Source organism: Miscanthus floridulus, chromosome 2, assembly GCF_019320115.1.
Source record: "Miscanthus floridulus cultivar M001 chromosome 2, ASM1932011v1, whole genome shotgun sequence".
NCBI lineage: Eukaryota > Viridiplantae > Streptophyta > Magnoliopsida > Poales > Poaceae > Miscanthus > Miscanthus floridulus.
The window spans coordinates 17748051-17769466 of record NC_089581.1 but is presented as its reverse complement, the minus strand read 5'-3'; the positions used below and the strand labels follow the sequence as shown (position 1 = coordinate 17769466).

Genomic DNA, 21416 nt, shown 5'->3' with positions numbered 1-21416 from the left:
AAGGCCATTTTCAGATCGAGCTAGTTCAGCCGAGCCGTTTTTTCAGCCAGAGATCGCCATCTTTTGGACCTGCTCTTGATTCGTTCGTTTGGATTGTTTGATTCGTTTCGACTTTCCTTCGCTCCTCTGCTCCGTCAAGCGGACCTCCTCTGTTCTTCTGCCATTGCTGCATCGCGTTTGTTTGTTTGTGTTAGCGAGAAGTTTCGGTGCACGTTCACACGTCCTAAGGCTCTGTACTTGTATAAAGGCGTAAGCCTCTTATTAATATAATTGAGTTGTCCTCACGTTCTTTCTCCCGCTTACATGGTATCAGACGGTTCACGATCCACAATTTCGGCTGCCTAACTCTCTGCTTTCCTCTCGCCGCCGCGATGAGCTCTTCTTCCACTTCCTCGCCGGGCTCCGCCGACAACTCCGACGCCGAGTCGCTGCTCCCACGCACGCTCCGCGTCCAGACCGAGCCCGCTGCCCCGTCGGTCGTCCACGGCATCAACATCCTGAACCGCGTGCCGATCGTCCTCGATTTCAATGACGCGAACTACGTCGCCTGGGCTCGCTCCTTCTCCGCCATCTTCGGTCAGTACGGGCTCCGTGATCACGTCGACGGCACTGCGGCTAAGGGTCGTTTCCTGGTTCTACAACCGTATCTCCCCCGAGCTCCTCTCCATGGTCTCGGAGGACACCGACACCGCCTACTCCATCTGGCGCGGCGTCCGCAACCTCTTCCGCGACAACAAGGACACCCGCGCCGTCTACCTCGGCGCCGAGTTCCGCAACTTCTACCAAGGCGACCACCCCGTCCTCGACTACTGCTCCCGCATGAAGGTCATGGCAGACCGCCTCGCCGGCCTCGGTGCTCCGATGAACGACAAAGACCTCATCTACAACATTGTCCGCGGCCTCAACCCTCGTCTCCATCATGCGATTCCACACATCACCCTTCGCTGTCGTCTGCCATCGTTCCTCAAGACACGATCCATGCTGCAGCTCGAAGAACACCGCATCGCCGAGTCCGACAAGATGCAGGCTGAGGCGGCAATGGTCGCCAAGGCCACGAACACCGGATCATCCTTGTCTGCTACTCCATCCGCGGCGCCATCGGCTGCACATCTTCAAGCCGCGGCTGCCCTCGTCGCCCACACCGTACCCGGCGCGCCCACGTCTCAGGGCGCTACCGGCAAACTGCCGGCCATGACGTCCCCTCCCTCAGCACCCTACAACAACGATCTCCCTTCCACGCCTTCCTCCTCCACCAACAAAAAGAAGAAGAAAGGCGCGCCATCAAACCGGACGCCACTGCCTGGCTTTTGGCCGACAATGAACCCGTGGACGGGCATGGTTCAGGCGTGGCCATTCCAGGTGCCACCACGCGCTACGACGGTCGGCGTTCTCGGCGCGCGACCCTCAGCCCCGGCACCCTAGGCTCACGTCGCCGGCGCTTCCTCCCAGCTAGATCCACAGCTGCTCGCCACACTCAACAACATCTCCCTGCACCAGCCTCAGTCCACCGGCGACTGGTTCTTCGACACCGACGCCGCTTTGCACATGTCCCGAGGCTCCGGTAACATCTCTTCTCTATCTCCAAACTCTTCCTCCACCAGAATCATTGTCGGTAATGGCACCTCTCTCCCCATTACACACACTGGTTCTTCCTCTATACCCACCACCTCCAATCCTCTCTCCCTGAACAATGTTCTTGGCTCTCCCTCGTTAATCAAAAACCTTGTTTCAGTTCGCGCTCTTACATGTGACAATCCTATCACAGTTGAATTTGACGATTGTGGTTTCTCTATTAAGGATCGGCAAACCCGGGAGGTGATTCTCCACAGTGATAGCAAGGGCGATCTCTATCCACTGCACCCGACGGTGAAGGGTCGAGATGGCGACTAGAGGGGGGGTGAATAGTCTTTTCTAATAATTCAATCGCGTCGGCTAACCGATATAAATGCGGAATTAAAACTATCGGTCTAGCCAAGACTATACCCCACTATATATGTTCACTAGCACCTTGCAAAGATAACAATTATGCAACAAAGGTGCTGGGCTAGCTAGAGCTCTCCTAAACAATTCTAGGAGCAAGGTCACACAAACCTATGCCACTAGTACTTTAAGCAACAAGGGAGCTCCTACACATGCTAGTAAGCAAAAGCACAAAGCTAACTAAGCTCACTAGCAATGCTCAATAACAAGGCAACCAATGCCTAATTAGAGAGTGTAAATACTTAGCTACACAAACTAAGCAATGTGACTAACAAGGTTACTAAAACCAAATTAGCCACGCAAGGGAGCTACTTCTATGCTACACAAGCAAGAAGGTAATTAGCAAGCTACACAAGCTATCTAATTACAAGAGCAACTACACAAGCTTAATATGTATAAAAGTAATTGCAAGCTTGTGTAATAGGGATGCAAACCAACGGGAAGAACAAGGTTGACACGATGATTTTTCTCCCGAGGTTCACGTGTTTGCCAACACGCTAGTCCCCGTTGTGTCGACCGCTCACTTGGTGGTTCGGCAGCTAATTAGCATCACCCGCTAAGCCCGCACGTCGGGCGCCGCAAGAACCTACCCCTTGAGTGAGGGTAGCTCAATGACACGCTTTACTAGAGTTGCTCTTCGCGGCTCCCGCGGGGCGAGCACAATGCCCCTCACAAGCACTTCTCCGGAGCACCGCACAAGCTTCTTGCGCGCTTCGACGGAGACCACCACCAAGCCGTCTAGGAGGTGGCAACCTCCAAGAGTAACAAGCACCACCGGCTTGCAACTCGATCACCTAGTGCCACTCGATGCAACCTCACGATGCAATCGCACTAGAATCGCTCACTCACACAATCGAATGATCACTATCAAGTATATGTGTGATGGAGGGCTCTCAAGCACTCACAAGCATGGACACTAAGTCCCTTGAGGTGCTCCACACCAGCCATGGCCGAGGACCACTTCTATTTATAGCCCCAAGGGCTAAACTAGCCGTTACCCCTTCACTGGGCAACGGTCGGGCCGACCGGACGCTCCTGTCGTGTTGACCGGACGCTGGACCTCAGCGTCCGGTCGCCCACAGACGACCACGTGTCCCGGTTCCAACGGTCACTTGACCTGACCGGACGCAGCAGCACACAACTGACCGGACGCTGAACCCCCAGCGTCTGGTCGTTTCCAGTAAGCTCCCGAGCATGACCGGACGCGTCCGGTCGAACACGATCGGACGCAGCCAGCGTCCGGTCACTCTCCAGCTACTGCGTCACCGTACGTCAGCGCGACCGGACGCAGCCTGCCAGCGTCCGGTGCATTCAGATCCAGCGTCCGGTCAGTTGACCGATGCCAGCATCTTCTCCATTCTCTTCACCCTTGCTCAAGTGTGCTAACCACAAGAATTTGCATCCGGCGCAATAGAAAATAGGCATTCCATTTTCCCGAAAACGCCGAATCCCGCCTCACAAGCTCGGCGGGAGGGAGAGAGGGACCCAAACCCATCTCACCCCTGCAAACACCATCTCCTTTGTAAATGTGCCAACACCACCAAGTGTACACCAACATGTGTATGTGTGTTAGCAATTTCACAATCATTTCCCAAAGGATATTAGCCACTCAACTTGCCACGCCACTCGATCCTAGCGACAATGCAAAGTTAGATCACTCGAGTGGCACTAGATGACCGATATGCAAACAAGTTTGCCCCTCTTGATAGTACGGCCATCTATCCTAAACCCGGTCATAAACTTCTCTACACACCTATGACCGGTGAAATGAAATGCCCTAGGTTATACCTTTGCCTTGCGCATTCCATTCCATCTCCTTCAATGTTGATGCAACACATGCACCAACACGATCAACAATGATATGATCCACTTCATATCATCACATGATCATATTGGTTCATCGATCTTGACTTTACTTGCTCTTCACCGTTGCCATCGTCCATCGGCGCCAAGTTTTGCTCAAGCTTCACCGCCACGCGGTCCATCACTCCAAAGCCTTCGACTTGCCCTTCACGCTTGCAACCGGTCCATCAAGCCAAGTCTTGTCTTGATCTTCTCCACCTTGATCACATGACTCAATGTCATGTCTCATGTGCATTTAAGCTCCTTCATCATCACATGTGTGAGCTTTGCAACATCTCCAAGCAATTTTCACCTCCATGGCATATGTTGCTCACACACATGTACCTGTGGACTAATCACCTGTGTATCTCACATAAACACAATTAGTCCACCTAAGTTGTCACTCAATTACCAAAACCAAACAAGGACCTTTCAGATGGCCACTGCATCCACCCACTGCCTCACCACCATCTCTGCAGACCTGTGGCACCAACGGCTTCGACACCCCGGGAATGAATCCTTCCGTCGTCTTCTTCAGTCTTTTGAATTCAATTGTAATAAGGAGCCATCACATACTTGTCATGCTTGCCGTATAGGCAAACATGTACGTCTCCTGTTTCATTCATCTCAACACAAAACTACTGTTCCATTTGAATTGATCCATTGTGACGTTTGGACATCACCTGTCTCAAGCTTTTACCGGATTTCAGTACTATCTTGTGCTCTTAGATGATTTTACGCACTTTGTCTAGACCTTCCCACTGCGTCACAAATCTGATGTTGCCAAACATATCATGTCTTTTCATGCTTATGCTCGCATGCAGTTCGCCAGTCCAGTACGCGCATTTCAAACAGACAATGGACGCGAGTTTGATAACTCTGTCCTTCGATAGTTTTACTCTGAGCATGGCATCCTGCTCAGACTCTCGTGCCCCTACACTTCTCAACAGAACGACAAAGCCGAACGCGCCTTGCGCACCTTGAACGAGGGCGTACGTGCACTGCTTCTTCATGCCGCTCTTCCACCGATTTTCTGGGTCGAAGCTCTGCACACCTCGACATACCTTCTGAATCGCAAACCCTGCAAACCCCGATCGCTGTCTACGCCTTTTTCCCTACTCTACCACACTGATCCAGACTACATGTCCCTGCGGGTATTTGGTTGCCTGTGTTACCCAAACACCGAATCCACCAGCTCTAACAAACTTTCACCACGGTCTACGGCTTGTGTGTTTATTGGATACTCGTAGGATCATCGTGGCTACCGATGCTACAACTTGATGACGTGGAAAGTGATCACATCGTGACACGTCTACTTCGACGAAGCTATCTTCCCCTTTCGATCAGGGCCATCGACCACCTCTCCAACAACCTGCGCCTATGATCCATGGCGTCCAGATCTCAGCACAACCGATGAGGCACCACCGAGTGCGCCCCCTGCGCCGCACGACCAAGGTGGCACCGGCTCTCCGCCCGCCTCGCCACGATCACCGTCGCCAGGTCCATCCTCATCATCGACAACCTCGGCGCACAGGACCCCGTCATTGACCGCGGCTTCTACTTCATCACCAGCCTTGGTCGCCGCTCCAACGCCCCACCCCATGGTGACCAGGGCATGGGTGGGGACGTTCAAGCCCAACCCCCGCTATGCCAAGACAGCAACCACGGCGGCCATCTCGCCCATCCCGCACACGGTGAATCAGGCCCTCAAAGATCCCAACTGGAGCAAGGCAACGCAGTTAGAATTCGATGCCTTGATCGCCAACGACACGTGGGAGCTCGTTCCTCGTCCCCACGGCACCCACGGTAGTCAGCGACAAGTGGATCTTCCGTCACAAATTCAAGGAAGATGGGAGCTTCGATCGGTACAAGGCCTGTTGGGTCGTCCGTGGCTTCACACAGCGAGCGGGTGTCGACTATGGCGAGACATACTGCCCGGCCGTCAAACCGGCAACAGTGCGCATGGTGCTCACTCTCGTCGTTCAGCGCCACTGGCCGATCCACCAACTCGACGTCAACAACGCCTTCCTTCACGACGTGCTCAACGATCAGGTCTACGCTCGACAACCTGCAGGCTTCACCGACAACCCGAACCTGGTGTGCTGCCTCTCCAAGAGCCTCTACGGCTTGAAGCAGGCGCCCAGGGCATGGTACCTGTGCCTGGCGACTTTCCTCGGCTCGATGGGATTTTAGCCCACCCGCTCTGACAGCTCCCTCTTCGTTCTGCGGCAGGGCAAGGAGTCCGTGTACCTACTACTCTACGTGGACGACACCCTGCTGACAGCCTCCTCCAGCGACCTCCTGCGTTGGGTCGTCAACACCATCAACGCCGAGTTCACGCTCAAAGACATGGGACCAGTCCACTACTTCCTTGGCATTCAAGTTCAGTGCAACGACGACGGATTCTTCCTCCAACAACAGCAGTACGCCCTCGACTTGCTGGAACGCGTCGGCATGACCGACTGCCGCCCCTGCGACACACCCGTCGACACCGCCGAGAAGCTATCAAGTGATGTTGGCTCTCCTCTGTCCACCTCAGACGCCTCGGACTATCGGAGCCTCGTCGGCGCTCTTCAATACCTGACGATGACTCGCCCCGACTTGTAGTACGCCGTCCAGCAAGCATGTCTTCACATGCACGCACCCACAACGGCGCATCAAGGCCTCGTCAAGCGAATTCTCCGCTATGCACCTTAGCGCTCGGCCTTCATCTCCGGCGCTCCAACAACTCAGACCTCGTCGCCTATTCCAATGCAGACTGGGCTGGATGCCCGGACACCCGGCGCTCAACTTCAGGCTTATGTGTGTTCATGGGGACTCTCTCCTTTCGTGGTCATCGAAACGACAGACCACGGTCTCCCGTTCAAGCACAGAAGCTGAATACCGCGGCGTTGCCAACGCTGTGGCTGAGTGCACCTGGCTCCGGCAGCTCTTGAGCGAGCTTGACTGTCCATTGTCCAAGGTCACGATCGTCTTCTGCGACAATGTCTCTGCTTACTACATGAGCTCTAATCCAGTGCACCACAAACGCACAAAACACATTGAGCTCGATGTGCACTTTGTACGAGAGAAAGTCGCTGTTGGACAATGCCAAGTTCTTCAAGTACCCACGACACAGCAGCTCGCCGACGTCATGACCAAAGGACTACCGACGACAAGCTTCAAGGAGTTTAGAGACAGTCTGTGTGTCGCCAGCAACGACGCTCACACTGTGGGGGGTGTTAGCGAGAAGTTTCAGTGCACGTTCACACGTCCTAAGGCTCTTCTTGAATGTAGCCAGCTTCATTAGTTATCTGACCGTGATGTACTTGTATAAAGGCGTAAGCCTCTGATCAATACAATTGAGTTGTCCTCGTTGTTCTTTCTCCCGCTTACCGTTTGTTTGTTTGTTCGGTTGTTGGTGTGGCCATGGATCCCTTCCACGGCATTGTGAAGGAGGAGGAATTCGACTTCGACTTCACCGGCGCGTATGCGGGGGACGCGCCGACGGCGGCAGCGGCGTCCTAGTGGGCCGTCACCTTGCCGGAGCTGCCCCGGCCGATGGAAGGACTCGGCGAGGTGGCCCCACTCCGTTCCTGACCAAGACCTACGACGTCGTGGATGACCCCAACACCGACACCGTCGTCTCCTGGGGGTTCGCCGGCAACAGCTTCATCGTCTGGGACGCCAACGCCTTCGCCACGGTGATCCTCCCGCGCTACTTGAAGCACAGCAACTTCTCCAGCTTCGTCCGCCAGCTCAACACCTACGTAAGTCCTGTCCACTCTCTGTTCTTGGGTTTCAATTCGGTGTTCAATGCTTGAGCCGTCAATGGCGGTCGATCGCCGGCATGTGACGCTGAACTCGTTCGTTCTTTGCATTGCATTGCAGGGGTTCAGGAAGGTTGACCCGGACAGGTGGGAGTTCGCGAACGAGGGGTTCCAGCGTGGCCAGAGGGAGCTCCTGAAGACGATCAAGCGCCGGCGCCCGCCGTCGAGCCCGTCGTCGGCGCAGCAGGGGCAGGTGCCGTCGGCGTGCCTGGAGGTGGGGCAGTTCGGGCTCGACGGCGAGGTGCACCGGCTGCAGCGAGACAAGGGGATCCTGCTCGCGGAGGTGGTGAAGCTGCGGCAGGAGCAGCAGGCGACGCGCGCGCAGATGCAGGCCATGGAGGAGCGCATCACCACGGCGGAGCAGAAGCAGCAGCAGATGACGGTGTTCCTGGCGCGCGCCATGAAGAACCCGAGCTTCATCCGGATGCTGGTCGACCGGCAGGGCCTTGGCGGCCGCCGCAGGGAGCTCGAGGACGCGCTCTCCAAGAAGCGCCGCCGCCCCATCGAGTACCACCTCCCGCGCGACGGCGAGAGCAGCGGCACCGCCACGGAGGCGGCGGTGAGCGACTACATTTCCGGCCTTCCGATCGGCGTCAACGGCGTGGCGGAGGCGGACGACGACGAGAGCAAGCGGTAGGGGAGCGGTGTCGTCGGCGGCGGCGAGGACACGGAGAGCTTCTGGGTGGAGTTGCTCAGTCTCGGCCTGGAGTAGAATCACCGGGAGGGAGGCGGCGGCGGTCCCGGCGAGGAGGGGAGCGGAGCTGACGTGGACAACGACTTGGACGACAACGTGGATGTGCTGGTGCAGAGCATCTACCACTTGAACCCCAACCCGGGCAGCCCCAGGGGCAAGTGAAACTTCCAGAACGTTCCATATTCCAGAACCCAATATGGTCTATGGAAGCTCCCAGCGGGCATTGCAAGTAGGCGATGGTTTTTATCCGGAGCTTGACTTTTTGTCGCGGGCGGCGCAAGTTGCAAAAGTGCTTGCGGTTGGCCGGTTGCCAAGGAATGAATGTTCAGGATGTTCGTCGGAGTACGAAGCTTCGGCCCAGTTCGCGTGACTTAAACCCGGGCTTCTCCGTTTTTTTAAACAGTATTTTCTCTCATAAATTCTTTCCGTATTCCTCTAAATCATCCAAATTTCTCCATAATTCCTCCGAGCGAACATGCCCTTTTAGGATGTGTTTAGTTGGGGAGGTGAAAAATTTCTAGTGTCACATCGGATGTGTCGGATGGATGTCGGGAGGGATTTTTGGATACTAATAAAAAAACAAATTACAGAACCCATCAGAAAACTGCGAGACGAACCTAATGATACTAATTAATCAGTCATTAGCGGGTTACTGTAGCACTTAAGGCTTTTCATGGACTAATTAGGCTTAAAAGATTCGTCTCGTGATTTTGCTGAGAACTGTGTAATTAGTTTTTTTCGTCTATATTTAGTACTTCATGCATGTGTCCAAACATGCTCTTTTACCGTAGGAGGGAAAAAAAATTGGAAACTAAGACGGACACTTTCCAAATGTGGCTGATGGTGCCATTCTTCAGTGGTACCTGATGTGCATATATTTTCTGAAGTTCTGAAAGGATGTCTGTCCTGTCTATAACTGTCGTTCCGCCTCCGAGTGCTGACAATTTTTTGCGGACAAAGCATCACACGGAACAGTATATGTGTCACCCGGTGTCAACAATAAGAACGGATTGAAGTAGTATAACGACATTAGATGTTGATATAAGCTTGTGGAACCAAAATATTCCGTTTGGATCCTTTCAGGAATTGAGGTCTATTTAATAAACTAGGCTATTTGGCTTGGAATTAAATATTCTACTACTTTTTAAAGTTCATATGTAAGCCTATCTTAAATTCATAGGGTAGAAGATGAAAACTAATTCCATAGATTACCATACCATGTTTCTTGCAACTTATAACACGCTCTTCACCTCGCTCCGCTCCCCTATGGTAGAAATATAACATATAAGTATCTCTCTTGTATAGCCAACAATAATATACAAATATAATCCATATACAATCATATTAGCTTAATAATATGTGTATAAATTGTGATTATTAAAATGAATTCAATTTCAAGGATCCAAACGGACCTTAAAGAATTTCATAGTGCTTTTCATACAACTCATATTTATTATATTGAGCAAAGTTCGACAAGAAACACATCTGAACATTTAAAACAAGATGAAATACCCCCTTGACATCTCAAAGTGATTTATTGGATGTTTTGCTGACGTGACACTGAAGGCCACCTGATACTTGGTCTCTCTCTTTCTCTTATACAAAAAGCATAATTTCTTCATATAAAGGTCTTTCTCTTTCTCTTACATAAAAAGCATAATTTCTTCATATAAAGATGGATATAAACAGTATACTAAAATTATAGAGTTCGACATGATATACAACTTTATATTTGATAGATTTTTTATTTAATACGAGTATATTTTACAGGCTTAAATATTTATTTTCAATTACCATATTTTATTTTTTTTATTTTCTTTTCAAATAACCTTGAAGTTGATAATAGTCTATATCAAAAATTGTACATAGTAGTTCCCAATAAAAGTACACACCTTTTTAGTTGGCAACTTTTTTATCTAGTGTCGTTTAGCGGCCCACATATTCATTTTAAGTTCTTTTATTTTGCTATTAACTTTTATTTTTCAAATGACGTCAAATGTTGGCATGGTCTACATTAAAGTTGTAGTCTTAACATGATATCTATAACTTCATAGTTTATAACATTTTTATTTGAGTTTGTAATCCCTCAACTATCAACATGGTTTGATTTTACCTCTTGAACTTTAAAATCAGATATCTTATCTTCTCAACTCTTAAAAAAGTTCAAATTAACTTTCTGCCCTGGTTTGAGTAGCTTTCAAGACGGTTTCATCTTTTTTAGTTTAAATATTTGATAAAACTTAAACCATGAAAATTTTCTCTAACTTCTTAAAATTTCCAAAAAATGCTAGAGATAGACTAGGACACAACAAACCCAATTAAAAATATTTAGAGCTAGTGCAAATATCTCTAAAAGGTTTTAAAATTTTTATTTAATTGTAGAAAATAAAAATATTTGAAAATTTCCCAAAACATTCTAATTAATGTCTAAATATATTTTGAAAACATTTCGTAACAAAAATATGTGGTTGCTTTTCAGTTTTTTTTCTGGATACTTTTCCTTTTTTTGTTAGCTAAATCTAAGTTTTGGAAGCTTCTAAAGATGCTTTTCTGAGCTCTATATATTTTATTTGGATTGTCCATGTTCTAATCTATATCTAGCATTTTTCTTGAAAACTTTCTAATTGTAGAAACATTTTTTGCGAATTAAAAATGTTATCACATGTTTACTTAACTTTTTTTTACTAAAACGTCTTCAAAATCATCACTTTAAGCCAGCCAAGGAAGGTAGTTTGAAGGGCTGCGAAAGTTTAGGAAAGGTATAGAAAACACTTTTTGCTTCTATGCACTTTCCCTCAGATTCTAGGCTTCAGAGAGAATACATTTTCTACTTCCACCCACGTAAGATAGCAGAGGAAACGCGTTAGTACCGTCCAGCAATGAGCTAACGGAAATGATAGGACGCGGGCGGGATTCCGTCCGGATGCCACGCCCGCGGGCCTGTGCACCAGCTGGCCCAATAAATCTCCTGTATATTTCTCTTTGTTGCTCCCGCCGCCTGCCTCGCGCTTATCTTTTTCTCCTTCTCCATCGCACCCTTTCCGTTCCTCCTGCTGCTCGTGCTCCTCCTGTCCTCCTTGCCTCGCTGCTCTTACTCCACGCTCCAGTCTCGCTCCTCCATCGTTCACGCCTGCTGCTCCTGCTCTGCCACCCGCTCGGCCCAACGACGTCGTCAGGCGTCGTCAGCGCCAGAGGCGTCAAACCCTGGCGCGGGAGCCCTCTGGCCTCGCCTGCTGCTACGACTGCGGCGCCGAGACGGCGGAGGAGGTCGCACCAGGATATTATGCATGTCGCAAGCTCACATTTCAAATATTTCAAATGTTTTAGAGGTATGTTGCAAGTGTTTCGTATGGATGTTGCAAAAGTAGATCGAGATGTTGCATACTCCATCCGTCCCATTGAAAGTGTCGTTTTTTACTTTTAACCCTTTGTTTTATCCAAAAATTTTGTATAAGTATTATTTATTTTGTTATAACTTATTTTATCATTAAATATACTTTAATAATGATTTATTTATTTTATTATTTATATAAAAATTTTTTTAATAAGACGAACGGTCAAACAAAAAGTCTAAAAGTAAAAAATGACATTTTTAATGGGACGGAGGGAATATGTTGCAATGGTTATATACGTATGCTGCAGGAGTCTGTCTTTAATGTTTCATCTATTTTTCTACACCTATGTTAGAAACGTGTTTATTTGGATGTTGCATATGTTTTCACATATATATTGTAAGTGTTTTATCTGGATGTCGTGTATGTTTGTAATGATTGTGGTGTTTTTCAAGGTTTTTTTTTTTTGCTAGTGTTTCATAAGCATGTTTTAAATATTTTATTTATCTTTTTTTATATTGTAAATGTTGCGTACGACTGTTTTAAAAGTAAATTAAGTGTTGCACGTGGATACGCGTGGGACTGTGGGAACCTCGAGGAGGGCACGAGCAGTCCCCGCAGGCGCGTGGCGTGGACCCCTGCGTGACCGCGACACGCAGGCGCGGGCGAGGGATGTTCGGACGGCGCGAGCCCTGGACGCCGGAAAACAGACTGCACCCGCGAGCGCCGGTTGCTAGCAGTGCCGATGAGCTAAACGCACCAAATCCCACCGCCACGTCAACACATGGGAGCCAATCGCACCCACATGGCCACGCAAGGAGCACGACCCCGTTTCGTACCCACGCGATTACGCGATTCGCAAGGTGGTTTATTGCAAAAACACGCATCACCCTCCGTTGCCATCTCGCTCCCGTGACCCACCCCGTCGCGTCTCGGCTTGGCTTCCTCCTCCCGACGACCGCCGTGCAGGAGCGGAGCTCCCCGCCGCTTCTCTCTCCCCCTTCCGAGAGGCCCGAGCCCTGATCTCGCGCTGAGGGCGGTGGTATCAGGAGATTAGCGATGGCGAGGTGGCGGCCGGCGGCGCTGCTGGTAGTGGCGCTGGCGGCGGTTCTGTCGGCGGCGCGGCGGGCGGATGCGCTTTCGGTGACGGTGACCGACACCGAGTGCATCCACGAGTTCGTGCCCTACGAGGGTGACACCGTGTCCGGGAACTTCGTCGTTGTCGACCACGACATCTTCTGGAGCTCCGACCACCCAGGCATCGACCTCACGGTACACAACCGATCCCCTTGTCCCCAGCCGTACTCCAATCCTGCGCGGTTAAATTTGACGGGAGGATAGTCGTTCGATTGGGTTTATGGGTTGTTTTGATGGGGATCTGGCCATCAGGTGGATTGAATTGGGGATCGGGTGCCTTCATGATTCGTGATCCCCTGACGCGATCTCTTGTTTATGCATCAGTTTAGCGATCTAAAATAGTTTTTAATGATTCGCGCAATGCTTTATATAGTTTAGCTTGATGAATAAGTAGTGTTCGCTGCTTAGGAGTTGATTCAGTAACGGGTTTTGCAAAGTTCGCACCTTTTGGGGAATTTCAGCCGATTGTCACTGCTTTGGTATACTGTCTGCTGCGGGTGTCTTGCGAGTGCACAGTATTGTTAGTTCAGGTATGGTTGGATGATAATGTTCTGTTTCGCTGCTGGTTACCTCAAAAGTTGTCCCCTGCAGTTGTTTGGATTCTTGGTCTTGCGGGAAGGAGTTTTTTTTGGTGAAATTTGACGCCGATTTCACTGTAGTTTCATATTCAGTTTCTATGTTGTTGGCTCTCTTTGCTGGGTTCTGTTGCAAACTTGCAATTGATGCTAATAGATGTTCAATTTTCTAGTCTGTCTTATGGTTCAATTGAGTTAACACTACCGTGGATGCTGCAATTGATTCATATACCTCCTGGTCCTGTCTAGATAAGCTGGCAGTTGTGCCTTTCTGATAGTTTGGACATTTGTTTTGCGCTAGTAGTTTTACTGTGCTATATTCTTTGCTTGGAGATGCATCTGTTCCTATCTGAGTAGAAAGGAACCTTCTCTCTTGCCCCATATTTTTGGCAGTTTGGGCCTTTTTCTGTTGGACTTTCAGATGTGTCCTTCTGTGCAGTGCTTTCACATGCTTAGCACTGAATAATTCATTTTTGAGTGGAAACCAATTATCTCTCTGATTTTAAAGTTAGCATATTGTTTCTGTAGAAGGTACACATTTTAGTTTTTAGTTTTTAGTTTCGCAGCTGAAAATAAATATCTGTTTGAGAGGAAGCAATGTTTTGATGTCTCAGAAAACTCTTATCCATTACACTGAATGAAACCTAATGCACTTGGGAAAATAATGGGTTTTACTTACGGAAAATTGGTTCTATAGCTTTAAATGATCACGAGAATGGTAAAATACCATTGAAAGATCACGCAAATGTAAAATACCACTGAAACAACCAAACTCCAACTGAATCTAGCACTCCGTTACATTTTGCTATCAGCGGTGTCAGCTAAGACAAAAGATACCCCTGAACACCATGGCGCCAGAGGAACAAGCCGCAGCTTGAGCGCCCGGGACAGTCGGCCGCCACCGCATGCCGGCAGGGAAGCCATTGGCATCAGGTGGTGTCACAGACCAGGCCGGTGGTGGCAGCGTGGACTGGGCCAAAGGCCGGTGGGTGGCCGGCGCTGCGTGGACTGGGACCAAGCTGGCTGGTGGGAGCGGCGTCGTAGTGTCAAAGCAGGAGGTGTCATACGGTTGCAGGCTCTTTGCAGTGCATGCGGTTGGGAGATGAGGATAAGTTTGGTTGGACTTACGCACAAGGGTACAATTGTCATCCTGTTCCGTTGTGTTAGTTGCAAACATGAAAATACGATTTCTGTCAATAAAATCTAATGGATCCGGTTAGAGTTTGGACGTTTCAATGGTATTTTACCTTGGCATGACATTTTGGTGGTATTTTACAATTCTCGGGATCTTTCAGGGCTTTAGAACTAATTTTCCTTTTCACTTATTGCATTACTGATGTTTTCATTTGTTGCCCTGTTCTTCATCTTGGAGTGCTCCTATGGCCAATCTGTCACCAACATTGAGGTTGAGGGCCTTGGCACTATGCCATCTATAGTCAACTACCGGTCACCTCTTATTCCCAACAAGGCAACAAAGCAATGATGTTTGTTACTTTTGGAAATGTCTAAAGTGGTCCTAGTGCAATTACAAGTGCTATTAATATTATTAGTACTTCTAAAATTAATGCAATTACAGTTTTTTCCCATGGTTGGATGCTTTGTTCTGCGGGTGAAGTTATACGCTGTGATTAAAACGCTTGTCGTTTTCGTAGATCGGTTTGTGCCAGTTGGGTGAACCCTCTGTGTTCATTTCAACATGGTTTCTTTAGGTTCGCTGCCTTTGTTTTTGCTTTGTTACGAACTATTGTAATTTCGTTACTGTCAAGTAATGAAATTCGGCTTGGCCGTGGTGGAAAAAAAGTACCTGCATATAGTTTTTTCAATATGCTCTGTGTAATGTGTGGGTAGTAAAGTATATATTTGCGTTATACACTTGATATGATGTTCTATATTAACTTTTTGCTTCTGTAAATACAGGTAACGTCTCCAGGTGGAAACACTGTACACACATTGAAGGGAAAATCTGGTGACAAATTTGAGTTTAAAGCTCCGAGGGGTGGCATGTACAAGTTCTGCTTCCATAACCCATATGGAGCACCTGAGACTGTTTCTTTCTACATTCATGTTGGGCACATACCCAATGAGCACAATCTGGCGAAAGATGGTTTGTTTACTGCCTTTCTATCTTAAGCTTCTCAGCACCGGTCTACTCTGTCAATCTTAACCGTTTTGCAAATACTAAACAACCATCAATTCGATTGATTTTATTTTTTTTACCTTCATTATTGTTCAGAGTTATGCGTCATTCGTCCAGTGTTAACATTTTAGCACTGCCATGTGTGTAAGCAATGTCTCATTTATGTTGCAGAGCACTTGGACCCTATCAACGTTAAAATCGCGGAGCTGAAGGAAGCATTAGAATCCGTCACCGCCGAGCAGAAGTACCTAAAAGCACGCGAAGCTCGTCACCGACACAGTAAGCTCAATGGACTTGGGACTTGCATGTGCTCTTATTACATCTCTGGAATGTTTAGCACATTATAGCGTTTATGCTAGTTTATTTTTCTTTTGAAAAATAACATCAATGCTAACAGAAAGAAGGGCCCTAGCAGTTAGAAGTTAGAACCCATTCATGCCAACATTTCTGAATGCATTAGAGTTAGAGCGCAACTAATGTTGTGACTTGATGTAGAGATTAGCATCCATCTATTCTCCACCTATCTAAGTTTGTATCTAGTTTTATCACAGCCTACTTATCGAATCAATGTGTTCTTCAATGTAGAGGGGACAAAGTGACAAACAGATGATTTTGTTTAGTTAAATTGTTGAACATGTTCTGTTTTGCCTGCCTCTTTCAGTTTCCTTTGAAGTAAAAAAATGCCTTGTGCTGAGATCTCTATAAAATCTAGGTAACAAACAACTAATTACGTAGCAGGGGACAGGACATTATGAATACATTTTCTTCTGTTGGTGTTTTCATGTATTTATTGCTACCATTTTATGACAATGCGGAGTTAATTTCATGCTTTGATTCAATCCAGCTAATGAGAGCACCAGAAAGCGTGTCATGTTCTATACAATGGCGGAGTACATAGCTTTCATGGCTGCTAGCGCGTTGCAAGTCCTCTACATCCGTCGCTTGTTCAGTAAAAATGTGGGATACAACAGAGTCTAGGATACAACTCTACTTCAAAGGCGGCAGTGGAAGCACCAATTTGACAAATTGTAGCTCTGCACCCTCTCTTTTTTTTGGGTTAGTTTATAAGAAACACTTTTTAATTTATCATCGTGTACTTTTAGCAACACTTGTGGTATGTTAAGTGCATCTGATGCTGAACATAGTTCCATAATTAATCTTCAGAGGATCGTTATGAAAGTTAGTATTGTTCTGCTACCGATTTTGATTGTTAATTCTGTGATGTCTTTAAGTACGGTTATGCCTCTATGCCATTGTTTGGAGCAGAAGAGTGTTACATCTGACAGTAGCACCATGGCGACATTGTGCACCATTTCACGCCTTAGATTGAACATAATAAGTTGTTTAATGGAAAATTTGTACTCCCAAATTCCTGAACAGAATTCCACCTCACACTTGCAGTGCACATTTCCTGGCATCTGGCACAGGAGGGATAAGCCTTTTTAATAAGGCGGCGTTCGGTTACGTCATTCCTGGCCGTTCTTGGCTAGGAATAATAGTTCCCGCTCTATAGAAAATATTCACGCTGTTCACTTATTGGTTTTTGTTAGTTTTAGTAAGGCTTATTCAACCAGTCAACAGCATTTTTCTTTCATAAAAAACCAGCACCAGCTCAAACCAGTACCAGCACCAACCAGCGAACAGGACGATTGAAAGAAACCACATGCAAGGAATCGTTCTGGCTAGGATTTGTGGTAACCGAACAAGGCCTATATAAAGAAATGGCAAATTGGCGAGGCAATGTGCCTGTTCGCTGGTTGGTTTCTGAGCTGATAAGCCCGTCTGGTGCTGGTTTGTTGTGAGAGGAAAATACTTATGGCTGACTGATAAGCCCTGGCTGAAACCAACAACAGGCTGAATGAGAATGTCATCGGTAAGCATGGTCGACATAACTGTGCTAATTTAGTTTCTAAAAAATATGCTAATTTAGTAATTTTCCAATAAGAATAGGGGTGCAAATTAGCGACCCTAAGGTGACGTTTTCAAAATGGGTCTCCGCCACACTTATATTTTGAAAAAACAGTACAATTTGTTGAACCAAACTGGGTCACCAACTCGCACCCGTTGTGCCAAATAAAACTGTGCAAATCACAGCTTATACCTAGCCACAGTGCCACATCACAGACAGCAGTACCATGCCCCAATTTCCACTTTATCTCTATTGGAGCAGTAGGGGATACTTATTTACTTAGGGGGTGTTTTGATCCAGTGACTAAAATTTAGAAGGTGTCACGTGAGGGTGTCGTATGTTTGTGTTCGGATACTAATAAAAAAACAAATTACAGAATCCGTCGGTACTCCACGAGACGAATTTATTAAGCCTAATTAATCTGTCATTATCATATGGTTACTGTAGCACCACATTATCAAATCATGGACTAATTAGGCTTAAAAGATTCATCTCGCAAATTAGTCGTAAACTGTGCAATTAGTTTCGTAATTAGTCTATATTTAATACTCCATGCATGTGTCCAAACATCTTATGGGACAGCGACTAACACCCCCTAGAACTCCTGATGCAGGTAGAAGTTGTTGTATATGTATATCAAATCAAATACTTCCCAATCAAGTACATTGACATTTTTATTTGACAATTGAGTTCAAATGGACATAGGGAAGTATCAAATTTGTTGCACCATGACAGAGGTTTGAACTTGGACATGCATATCTTTTGGTCAGAATAAAACTGCAGACCTTTGTTTGATCGTATTGCTTTCATATAATCACACTCTTGGCCACTGTGGGCTGACTACCTGCAGAGTAAATAAACAAAGTCATCACTAACGAGCATATCATATTTTACTTAGCGTGTACATATTGACGGTGCTGCTATAAACCTCTAATGTGCTGAAAACTAACTGCATGCGGCTAGCAACTACTGATGGTTCCTCTGAATTTCCTGTGACAGCCATCTGTTCCAGCTGCAAGGTTTTCACTGGTAACCTGCAGCGTCAATTTTAGGAACATGTATGAAATTCTGAGACAAAAGAACAACACTGCTGGCAGAAACTGCTCTTACCATGCCATTCCTTTGACATAGTAAGCGTTTGCGATTATAGCACAAAATCCTTTCCACTGATGCAAGACGTCAGCTGACACCGGTGGGTTAGTAGACCACCTGGTAACTGTTAGTTGTGGTGTGCACAATATTGTGATGAACACTATACTGAGCCACAGAATGCACTCACGAGTCTGCATAAAAGAGTGTCACTGAGGCAAAGTATGAAACTAGAGAAGATCTTATGGGGGACATTTGCATCACAAATATGCTCGCTACTGAATTACATGATACCTTATAAAAGCTTCATATCTTGCCAATGAGAACTAGTGAGTGGGCTTACTCTACTGAATACAAAAACTGACAAAAATAAAGATACTGCGTAAACAAATCAAAGTGCATATTTTTCTAAAGCAACAAGATCAAAGCAAAACTGTTTGAGTTTGACTTGACTACAAAAGCTGCAATATAAAAATGTAAATGCATAACAGAAGATGATATTGAACAGTAATATCAAAAAATAAATGATGCGACACATGATTGTCAGAGTATGCTGACCTCAAATGAGTGGACTTGGAACTTCGAGCTGGTCCCCCCTAAGGACCCTAAGCCTTCAATCTCTAGACCAGAATCTTCAATATCCATAAGTTCCTTTCTAAGCCCCTCATCTGTACACCCTAGTGCATATGCGGTCACTCCAGCACTGACAAACTCCTGAATATATTCTCAGACACAGTAATTACTAATTAGCACACAGAAAAACTTCTGGCAAGTATGGTGAAGATTCAACAAGAATAAATACTTTTAGGTTTTCTCCACCTCCTCCTCGATCAATAACTTTCTTATACTCGCTTGAATAAACTGATCGCTATGTTACGTGATGAGCGGAAGTCATCATCGGGCGAAGCATTAACATGGAATCGATGCTGCATACAACAAAATGCTTTAATAATAGGGGAAAAAACAGTGATCAAAATCGCAAAAAGGAGGGCAAGGAATACCAGCAAGTGCCTTGTAGTTCTTTCATTTAAGCTTTTACACAGAAGATGGCTGGTTCTAGTGAAGTTAACTTTGTGGCTGTGAACAATGTGTGGCTTCTGTACATGATAGCCTTCTGCTGAACTGCAAACCGCACTGCATCCTAATTTACAATGAATAACAGAGGCACTCTTTTCAGAGAGTTTTAGGTCCCGGCAAGAACTAGGCCTCACAAAAGGAACAGTTTCATGTAGCATCAGCATGACTGAGTACTCATCAGACTCCAAGCTATCTGCACATTCCTCTGAAAACAGGAGAGGACTCCAGAAGGCAATTCAACCTACGACAGAGTATATACTTTAATCAATCACCAAGAAGAACTAGGAGCACCACAGATCTTGCAAGCTTAAACTATGCTCAATTATAACAAGCAGTCTGCTAATCTCCCAACTTTAGTGGCATATGAGGGACGCGTCCAAAGATTAAAATCAAGCAAAATGAATACTAAGCAAAAGCATGAGCAATGGCAACTGTTGCTGAATGAACCAACCAAAACATTTTTTTACTATCAATATACTGAATACATGAGAAGCAGAAAATATCCATGTTACTCGGCAACAAAAGCTAATTCACAGACCATGTTCCAACTTCCAACAACGAACTTCATCTTCATGCCAGCTTAAGTTTCAAAACAGACTTTTACATCTCTTCAAAATACGATTGCCTTAGTGACCCAAAATGACACATTTTAAAAACAAAAAGAAATGAAAAAAAATAAGAAACACCCCACAAAGCTCTACTAGGATCATTCCACCCAGCATGGCAGCATACTTGATGTCAATTAACACTCATTTGACTACCGATGTAACAGTAAGAATCTGCGCGTTTATGTTGCATAAAGAAGCAAGCCAAAGTCCATAGGAAGAAGAAAACAAATCAGTATTCCCCTTTCAAACAACCCAAGGAAATAAAACTGAAGATCCATCCTGGCTCATGAATACTAGCCCAAACAAGCAACCTGCCTACGGGTACCTGATGTCCAGATCACATCACCAGGTACTGAGCTGAAACGAACTGCAAGGGGAGCAGGCCTCACCTCCCGGGGGGGCAGCGGCCGGAAGATGGCGCCTGGCGGACTGGTGGTATCTCCAAGAAGGTGGGAGTGGGACGGGAGAGGTGGGGACGTGGAAATATATAGATACGTGGAGGGGTTAGTTGGCTAAAATTTGGCGAGCGAAATGTAATAAGGGAACAAGAAATTCTCGAGGGCCACGATAAAAAACGACTGGCAAGGCGCGAGGATGGGAGCCCTCGGCCTGTCGCTGTAGCTGTCGCTGAATCTTTCAAGATGGGCCTGTTTGGCTGTTTATGGCCCGTAGATGGCCTGTTTGGCTGCTTATGGCCCGTAGAGGGAAGCCGTCTGGGCTCTTCCTTGTTACTTCTGGGTCTCGGCGTCTCGCTCATCCACAAACCCTGTGAAACTCAGTCACACACAAGCTCCACCCTGGAATATATCTTTTCCAGCACTAAAATCTGGTCTCCCTATTCTTTCATTATCAAAGCATTAGTCGCGTCTACTAAAAATAAGTCATGGAATGACCACTCCGTTTTTTTTGAAATAAAGCGTATTTGTAGAGAAAATGAAAACATATTGTTTCATGGACATTAAAATGCCAGCAACCACGGGAATAATGATATTATTGTAACTGATTAACCAAGCATCTGGATGAGAGGTCCTGAATAGTTTCAGTTGCTACTTTCCAACAGCAACGCTCCAACGAACAAATCAAAAGGCTAATGTGTCAACGAGGTTACTCACCCCCTCGTATTCACTCGCCTAGTAATGATCAGATGCGTCCTATTGGTGTGCTATTATCAAGTATCAACAGAACAAACAGGTCCCGATCGTGTGATGTCGTTGCTTGAGAAAAATG

The 21416-nt window shown here is 46.8% G+C and overlaps 3 protein-coding genes and 1 pseudogene across 3 annotated transcripts; 3 read left to right on the top strand and 1 right to left on the bottom strand.

The window, feature by feature from the left end:
• Nucleotides 1-666: 666 nt before the first annotated feature.
• Nucleotides 667-1422, top strand: LOC136536161 (uncharacterized). The gene has a single exon (XM_066528544.1). The coding sequence runs from the start codon at nucleotides 667-669 to the stop codon at nucleotides 1420-1422; it is 756 nt and encodes a 251-aa protein (XP_066384641.1).
• Nucleotides 1423-7230: 5808 nt separating this feature from the next.
• LOC136538063 (heat stress transcription factor A-2a-like) lies at nucleotides 7231-8564 on the top strand (annotated as a pseudogene).
• Nucleotides 8565-12533: 3969 nt separating this feature from the next.
• On the top strand, nucleotides 12534-16685 carry LOC136518723 (transmembrane emp24 domain-containing protein p24beta3). Its single transcript, XM_066512414.1, has 4 exons — nucleotides 12534-12929; nucleotides 15287-15473; nucleotides 15678-15785; nucleotides 16351-16685. The coding sequence occupies exons 1-4, from the start codon at nucleotides 12717-12719 to the stop codon at nucleotides 16482-16484; spliced, it is 642 nt and encodes a 213-aa protein (XP_066368511.1). The 5' UTR covers nucleotides 12534-12716; the 3' UTR covers nucleotides 16485-16685.
• A 1338-nt stretch (nucleotides 16686-18023) lies between these two features.
• On the bottom strand, nucleotides 18024-20730 carry LOC136538062 (uncharacterized). Its single transcript, XM_066530051.1, is given in 8 exon segments — nucleotides 18024-18259; nucleotides 18344-18449; nucleotides 18526-18698; nucleotides 19063-19218; nucleotides 19307-19354; nucleotides 19356-19430; nucleotides 19506-19822; nucleotides 20579-20730. Coding segments are annotated over 7 exon segments (828 nt in total). The 5' UTR covers nucleotides 19746-19822; nucleotides 20579-20730; the 3' UTR covers nucleotides 18024-18229.
• Between the last annotated feature and the right edge of the window lie 686 nt (nucleotides 20731-21416).